Genomic DNA, 9497 nt, shown 5'->3' on the forward strand with positions numbered 1-9497 from the left:
TAGGTTTTTGAGATGTGTCTGTGGAGAAGAATGGAGAGAATATGTTGGACGGAGAAAAAACGAACGAGGAAGTGCTATGAATTGCTGGAGAGAAGACAAATCTACTGATGACTATTGAGAATAATAGACGAAGCAAAACTATAGGTCACTTGATAAGGCACGACACTTTCTTTACAACCATATTAATAGACAAAATCGAAGCTATGTAAAAGGAAAAGCAAATTTTGTGTCTTACAGGAACCTAAAAAACTGGGCGATGACCGAGAAAACTGAGAAAACCAACAAGAACCAGGATTTTAAATTATGATGATGACAGTTTTAGTTTTATAGGAGTATTTTATACAATCGTAATATAATAGAGAGCTTTGCAATCGAGTACCGTGTTTAGGCAACGAAAATTGCTGAGTTGCCTATGTAAGGTACGAGACTGAAAAGCTTAATTATATCTCTATTGTGTACAATACTTTTCCTAAGAGTCATCTAAAATATATATTATTTACTATAAAACCTAAATAATTTATGAAAATTGGTAAGCATCTCAGTAAACAAAAATGTAGCACAAAAGACGTAAACGCGCAACCGAGGGGTCCGGCAAGTCCGTAATTATAAAATTTTATTTTATCCAATCAAAACTTTTACTCGTAGTGACCATTCATAATGAATATGTATTGGATAATACTGCCGGCGCGGTAGTTTCATGAAGAAGGGATAGGTCAGTTATATGTGTCAGATATGTGTCGGTCATGTGAACCGTTTTTTGAAGTAAAAATATACTTAGAGCTTCGTTAACAATAATTATTTATTTGTTTTAAGGAGTACAGTACAGCTACAAAAACATTATCCAGATTTAGGTAACAATACAAAGAAATAGAAATGGAATAATAATATAACAATAATAAGACACGGCGCGGATAGTCCGCCGGTTCCTCTCTCTGCGGCCCTGACCACCGGCAGCTTGGGCCTTGCCCCGCTGCTGGCGGCACCCTAGGTTAGGTTTTTTATAATGTGTTTATATCTTTTGTATTGTTTTGTAAGTGTTTTTATATTTTACTTTTATATATATATTGTAAAAAACCTAACGTAAGAGAAAAAATGAAATAAAGGGGAATAACAAACTTTGCGCGCAAGTTCACAAAATGCCACCACGACTTATACATTTTAATAAATAAATAAAAATACAACTCAAAGCTTATCTAAGTTATAGAACTTCTAACAATACTAACAGTAAAAATAAAGGTGACGTAAAACTAATCTTCTAAATAAGTCTCCATACGTAGGTATTACAAAAAGGTACAAATAAAATATTGAAAACATTCAAATGTCAACTAAAGCATTTTAGGAGGCTGAAATCGGCTGATACCTTTATTTATATTACACGTGTTTTGTATTATTGGTTTTCCTATGTTGTCGAATTATGTTTAGTAGAATATTTTATTTTGTAAAATAATTTTCACTGACGACCTTTTAAATAGGATTGTTTGAAAGACGTACACGGCTAGGTTCCAAGAAATAAGATTCCAGGGAAATATACACGAGTTTTGTAACATGTAACACGTCAACCAGATGTCGGAATTTAGGGGACAAAATTTTGTTTCTTTTACGAACAGGATTACTTTTGTATTAAAAGGCGATTTTAAGTGGGTACACTTTTGTCGTAATGTTGCTGAAGAAAGTTTACAGTTTCAGCTAAAAGCGTACCTGTATTTACGAGGCGTTATTTAATGTACCTAACACCTTTAACACCATAAGATAACATATACTTAATTAATCTAATTAATGGCCATACGTGAGAGGTGACGTGGGTGTATAAGTGCATTTGATATACGAGTACATGTTGTTTATTTAGTGACCTGCAATAATTTACGGGGTTAATATATAGGTCATACTGAGCAACTTTTACTATTAGACCAACCCCGAAATCGCGAAAAACAAATTGTCTGTGTCATACATTTTAGCTGACCTTGACATTTTCTATGGGAGATTCGTTTTTTTCGCGGTATCGGGGTTGGTTCTAAAGGTAATAGTTGCTCAGTATGACCTTGCGCATAAATTTTGCAGTACTATTATTACAGGTGACTAAATAAACAATCTGTATAAGGTGTGTTTGGTTTATTTCGATTGATATTTATATATTACATATATAATTGTCTGAGCACTCACAACATAAGCCTTATGAAGCTTACTGTGCGTGGGACATAGCCAATTTGTGTAATAATATCATATCATATTTATTTCCTTTGGCGAATTGGAAGTGGTGTTCGTAATTGGACTCGAAAATCACAAATTCAGAAATTATTTTTACTTTATCTATTTAAGGTTTACCGACAGATACAGTCGCTATCAGATATATCAGAGCGGCCGACGTGCACAAAAATATCTGACCACGCATTATATCGCCTTGACAATAGACTTGTTCAGATATTTGTGAGAAGCTTGGCCGCTCCGATATATCTGATGACAATTGTACAACACTACATAAATTACAGATTAATAGCCCAAAATACATGAATAAGTGTCTTAGGTAAACATGACATAGGTTAATAAATTAAAGATAAGGATTTTTGTTTGAAGAAACGTCACTTTTCACCACTGACATATACGATCCATAATATTTGAGGTATCATAAACTTCGAATCGGGCCAATAATACCAAAATCTCGACGAATTGAGAGCCGTCTTTGAAGTCGGTAAATAAGCTTTCCTGCAGCCTAAAGTAAGTAAACAACAACACCCAAAATCCCTCAAAACGTGAGCGAAGCATCATTCAACGTTCATCTGGTTCCGTACACCGTATTCATTTGTTTTCGGTAGGATAGGTTCGGTAGGATTCGGTAGGTAACTGACATTCTAAAGCACATCCAATTATTTACCTTATCTCTGAGCAATAAGATGCAAGTTTGAACTGGTTTATGAATGTGACATATCGTCGGGGCAGCGTGGCGAAACGCATGCAAATTTTAATACGATTTACCTGAGTCTTAGGTTGGATGACTACGAAAAATAGCGAGTTAGGGCACCGTTTTAGTTTTATAATCGATCTTAGCGTGCATACTTAGTCCTCGAGGCCAATTCGAACGTCAAAATGATCACTTACTTGTACATCTAAATGTTATCATTTAATTATCATTCGCGCGTGCATGTTCCTCGTACTTGTCCTTACATCTGATAGCGCGAGTGAAACGCACGGGCAATTGCGAATAAAATTATAATTTAGATTTTTATTTATTTATTTTTATTCTCATAAGAGTCATAAGACACGGTACTGTGAAGGTTGGAAACCTTCACAGTCTCGTGATAGATAACTGGCAACGATTATTTTAAGAAATAAAGATCTGCTGAAGGAATAAAGATCTGCAGGCGATTTGATTATGAAAGTGGCAAGCATCTGAGTTAGTCGATATTGCTTTTATTTGTTTTTGAAGAAAAAAAGATCATTAAATATTATCAGAAATCTAGTTCGAGTGTTTACATTCCCCACCTCAGATAGACCGTATGTCTTTTACAGTACATAGGTGTTACATTAAAATAATACTGCCATACTGCGAAGCAGTTTGATGGCAGTTAGTTTCGCTCTTGATAAACATTTGGGTAAGTTAAATATAACCGTGATGAATTATTTTAACTTAATAACTAAGCATGCAAAATTAATTATAATTATTCTAATTAGCCTTCAGGGTCAGCAAAGACGGGCCAACTTTTTATAGGTTCCATAATGAGTTGACCCCTCTCTACTGCTTCTGTAGACAATTATCTATTAAATATTTTTAACACTCGTTTTAAAATTACGTAGGCTTATCTCTTCAGCAATCAATTTTTCTGGAAACGCATTAAATATTTTCGGTACCAAGTATCGAAACGTCCGCTCTTCATAGTGATTAATGGGAGTAAAATTATCTAAGAATAAATTAGGTTTTCTTCTTGTCACTTTATCTTTATTCTGTGTTTTACATGGATATGATTTTGATGTATAATTATGAGACGCCATAAATAATATGAATTTATCATTAACCGGTAGATATCAAACATAAGTTTGAATTTCCCCCCTTGGTTTCTCTATCAGAGTCAAGTATGTGTTGTTTTGCATAATACGTAATACAGATTTAATATAAGGCATCATAACAGTTCACAATTATGTTTTTTGAATAAGTAATAAAATTAATACGCTACTTTTTATATAGCAAATCTTAATTGCTCAAATATTTTTTTAAGCGTTTAAAAAAAATAATAAGAGCCGTAGGGCTAAGATGGTCGACTCTTTATAATTTGTCACTATGCCTGTCACGTTCTAGCACGTATGTAAGCGGGTAAGTGACGGGTATAGTGACAAGTGATAAAAATGGAACCATGCTGCCACTGCTGGACGATATAAGATAAATGTGAATGTGTTAGGACGTCAGAGTGTATTTTTCATACTCGTAGTAGCTGATAGTAATTTATTTATTTATTTACGACGCTTAAGAGTAGCGGATTTAGTAAAAGAAATTTATCCTATCCATATTATGCGCAACGAAATCTTCACAGTTTTAAAATATAACAAACGACAAAATATCCACAGTTTAAGTAGTCTTGCAATAGTTCAATCACACCCAACCGCACTAAATCCGGGGCTTGATCAGCACTTTATTGACCTACCGCAGCGTATAGATCGTGCCATTCACGATGACGCATGCCTTGACTCGTAATGTCAATAGTTATTAAAGGTTAGATTTGACAAATCTGCGCGTCATCGTGGATGACACGAATTATGCCGCAAGTTTGATTGATGATTATTTATGGTTTAAGACTTTTTATTATCTCATAAAGAATTTACAAAATTCACTTACATGAGATACACTTATATAACAATACTTTTAAGACTAGCGAGCACTATTTAATTTTATAAAGATTATATTTTATATACTGTTATAACACAAAATATGAGACAGCAACAGATCCTTTATTGACCAGTCAAAAGAAATGAGAATTCTCAAACGACCGAGCAAGTAATGGGGTTAGAAAAATATTTTGTGGATTTCGAGTACCGTAAACAGGGTTGAAAAGACACGATTTTCAACTTCAAGGACGATTTTCACCAATAATCCAGATGATAAAACTAAACATTTTGATATAATTTTTTTTAGTCTTGGTTTGCTTAGTACTTCAATTTTGCATTTGTGAAATCAATTTTTACCCACCTAATTCAGAAAACCAAAGAAAACTACCTGTTTTCTCCATATCCTTAAAACGTGGTCGATAGACACAAGAAAGCGGTGAATATAAATATTCAGTTTTAGTTGTCTTAGACATCAAATTTTGTTATTATTATCTTGATACTCTATTGGCAAATGGTATATACATCTATTAAACAGTTCTTTGACACAACATTTTTTTTTGTGTTTTTAACCACAAGACGTGTTTATTCATTTTAATCCCTTTGTTGTATCTAATCACACTTTATGGCGTGGCAACTCACCCCATATGCGAGTCCGCCGACCTTTATCACGTAAAATTGCTAGTTGATTGCTTAAAAAAATATATCAAAAAGAATGTCCACAGTTTACGTAGCCCCTCAATTGTTCAATCACATCGACCTCACTCAGTCCGAGGCTCGGTCAGCACTCTGTAACGCCCGGATATTGCGTTATTTGCGACAATTTGTGTTTATTTACCAATAGCCCGGAAGATGTGAAGAACTTTTGTTTGTTTATATGAGAAACGATTTATACCTTAAGTTAGAACAAAAAATTGACAGTTCCGAACAACTGATACTGTTAAGCGGTGGGCTCATTTAGGTCAATTTGAACATGCAACCGTGACCTGCCCAAGAATTCAGCTGGACTTGTTTTAAGTCAAAAAAAAAAAAGTTTGTATAAAAAATATTGTGCTGGAATCCATGCATTCTATTTCTGCCTTTTGATTTTTGTGAAACGTTTTGAGTCGAACATTTTAAATGTGAATACGCTCGAATTTTTATTGAACTATTGATAAAGTTTTATCGGTCTTGTCTGGTATGAAACGCATTCCATTTTCTCTTTGCGCTTTGATCTTTATACCAATACTTTTGGTATTGTAATTACTTTTTGTGAATGTATTTTAAAATTTCATTGTACCGTAAAAGTATTCTAGGTTATTACGTCGGTAATAACTTCTATAGTTATTTTAACGATACTATGAAACTTGTTAGTGATAATGTAATAAGAAAAAAACTTGCAATAAAAACATGCATTTGGTTTCATCATTGGCCTTCGAGTCTATTACAGACTATACAAGCAGTGTCAGGCAGGGCGACAACGTTTTTCATGGCTGTGTAAGCCAATACCAAATTATATAATATCAGTAGAGAAATGCGATTCGTTTGTAAAAAAAAAATTAAAAACATGCTATTAAACAAAGCGTATTACAATTTAACAGAGTTCTTGAACGATAGCTGGCTCTAGCAATACGAAGACTGACAGACGGACATACTATTGTGATGCACTACAAAGCATATAATTATGTATAAGTTAAATCGATTAATTGTAAAATTATTTTAGTTTTATTTTAGTTTGTAGTCTTTAGCATTAAGTACTTATATTACATTGCTACACCCTTCCAGGGTACATGTTCACATAAATTGGTGTAAATACTTAATATGTTGTCCATGTGTGCAAATAAATAAATGAAATAAGACGAAGAAAGATTTAAACTAAAATAAAATTGCGATAAATGTAAGTTACTTTGTTAAGTGGAGTGGGGATTAAATAAAAACTTCAACAACGATTTATTTATCATCGACCATTTTTATTCAACAACTCAATTATGTGACCAAATAAATACTTATATGCTTCTCTTCCCCAAGTGAAATCGATATGGGTCCATTTCTCATCTTTTATAGCCTTAATGCAAACTAAATTTGGCAATAGTCTTCCAAGACGTTGAACATCTTCCACTGTTGCCATCATGTCGTTTTCACCATATAAAATGGCTGTTTTGGTACGCACTTTACTCAAATCATATTCTGGAGGAGCAATTTTTCCATAAACTAGTAAATTATTTGAGGGCCCGTAATCAAATTGAGCAAATTTTCCACTAAAATACATTTGATTGTAATGCTCTAAAGTTTTGCGTGAAATACCAGCAAAGTATTGAGAAAACAACAGTGGAATAAATTCTGATTCTATACCATCTGGATTGATACCAGTTATTATACCCAAGGGGAAAATAGTACAAATCTTTTCTGTCAATTTTCCTAAAGTGCAAAATGATTCCATGAGCTTTTTATCTGCATTACCATCTGCAAATATTTCATTGATCCGTAGTGTTTTCAGAACTTTTGCAATAAGGGGACCTAATTTGGCAATAGATGCCATACCGGGTCCTATATGGTCTAGAAATGCTACTGGAGCTAGAGCTATTAGTAATTCAACTTTCTCATTATATTCCGGTTTTAAAGTTGATAAAACAAAAAAGGATGTTGTACCTTGAGAATGTGCAATTGCATTGAGTTTTGTTTGTTTAGTTTCTTTCAACACTCGATCGATCATCGCAGGCCAGTCGAACAAACCTACTTGGTGAAAACTGAAGTCCCAGAAAGTCTCGTCTGTGTCTGGATTGAGATTAACATGCTTCCTTCCATATCGGTTGCCTCTTATGTTTCCAGCCCAGACATCGTAGCCCTCACGCACCAGGGCGATAGCTAAAGACTTGTTGCCTCTGAGAACCCAAGTGTTCGATGTGTCGCCTATCCCGTGCACCAAGAGTACCGGCTTCTTCTTTCCCGGTATGTGGAAGAGCGTCAATATGTAGCCATCTTCAGTAACCACTTCAAATTCTTCAGCGTAGACACCACATTCACGCGACAGTTCTGTGAAATTCATTCTTTCTTTTGACACTTTGTTATAACTTATATCACTGTGTTTAGTAGATTCACTTGAAGAGAATGTAAAAAGTGATAAAATTTGAATTATAATTACAACTAAACGCATTCTAAGCTAAAACAATGGTGCTTTCGTGAGAAAAACTAGGAAATTAATAATTATACGTCCGTATGACTACACAATTAATTGGAAAGTGACGTATAAACTCAAATAATTGTGCATTGGTAAATTAAGCGTTACATTAACTAAAAAGTGATCATTAGTGTTTTCCATCTTAATCTTCAAGTGATTAAAAATATTCCATTGGATTATGAGGCTCGACTTTCAGTTCAAGCATTTCTAAACCTTATGCCAATGGCAGTAAGGTACCTATATTAAATGGCAATTAAGTGTGTTGGTGTTCGTAAATTAATTGCTTTGCTGTTTCCAAACATCTGAGAATTAGGAGCTTAATACTCGTGCTCGACAAATATTTGTTCTTACCGGTATTAGGACCGTTAGCTCTGTAGGGTCAGGGTCACCGATAAGGCTATCTACGTAATAATCTTGTTGCTCTAACCTTTATCCCTGGAGGTTCAGAATGTATTCATTACTTAGCGTCACGGCTTTACTCCTTAGTCCAACAATAAGCAACTTCCTCAACAGAACATCGGTTTTTACTCGAAATATCTACGACTATTGAACGCATTTCCAAATTATACTAGTAATAATTAATATACCTTAATTAGGTACAGTCAGCATCAAAAGTAGCGGATCAAATAACGCTTCATAAGTATCTACCTATCATTCTGCAACGGCTTACCAAAAAGTGATGTCTTTAATATAGAACAACTGAGACAGTAAAATAGACTAGTAGACTTTTGAACGTGAACTTTAGAAATTTATCTATATTTGGAAAAGTTATCCGGGTTGTCAGATACTTTTGGCACGTTGTTTCATCCGCTACTATTGATGCTGACTGTACTAAGTTTTAAGCGACTGTCAATTTTGACAGATGTCCATCTGACTCTAAGCTTAAGTACAGTCGCCATCAGATATATAGGAGTAGCCGAGGTGCTCAAAAATATCTGAACATGCACTCGAACGCCTTGACAATAGAGGCGTGTTCAGATATTTGTGAGCACCTTGGCCGCTTCAGCATCAATAGTAGCGTATGAAACAATGCGCCAAAAGTATATTCCACCCTTGAATACTTTTCCAAAAAGAGATACCTATAATCTCTACATTACGCGGTTACAAGTATTATAATTTTAATTATTCTTCCTAAAACAGGCAAATACATTGTATATGTACTTTTACAGTACATATGATGCTACTTTACCGCACTAGTGCGATAATTAGCACATTACGCAACTATGTCGAAAATTTAAAGGGCCGTATATACTGTAAAACGTTGTACGATACATGTGCGAATAGCTAACTCAAAACTCGTGTCGATTTAAAACACCCCCTCGGTCGTGTTTTAATTTATCGCCATTCGTTTTGAATTCGTTTCGCACGTGTCTCGTAATGTACTGTTCATTCATAGTCGGATACGCTTCTTTGACTAGGTACATTATTATTAGAAATGAAATATTTTTTTTAAAACATCTTAATTTGTGCTATTTCAAGTAGAAACACTTCTATACATAAATACACTGACGTTGGTCCGCTCCAGCCTCCG

General features: G+C 34.4%; 1 protein-coding gene across 1 annotated transcript; it reads right to left on the reverse strand.

Annotated features, from left to right (window-relative positions):
* Nucleotides 1–6737: 6737 nt before the first annotated feature.
* Nucleotides 6738–8638, reverse strand: LOC133526762 (lipase 1-like). Its single transcript, XM_061863480.1, has one exon. It carries the CDS (start codon nt 7940–7942, stop codon nt 6746–6748), a length of 1197 nt encoding a protein of 398 aa, XP_061719464.1. The 5' UTR covers nt 7943–8638; the 3' UTR covers nt 6738–6745.
* Between the last annotated feature and the right edge of the window lie 859 nt (nt 8639–9497).

The sequence above is a fragment of the Cydia pomonella genome, chromosome 17, assembly GCF_033807575.1.
Source record: "Cydia pomonella isolate Wapato2018A chromosome 17, ilCydPomo1, whole genome shotgun sequence".
In the NCBI taxonomy this organism is placed as follows: Eukaryota; Metazoa; Arthropoda; class Insecta; order Lepidoptera; family Tortricidae; genus Cydia; species Cydia pomonella.

What these genes read in the sequence shown, in the direction of transcription:
- LOC133526762 (XM_061863480.1), bottom strand. Translation starts at nt 7,942, where the DNA reads ATGCGTTTAGTTGTAATTATAATTCAAATTTTATCACTTTTTACATTC.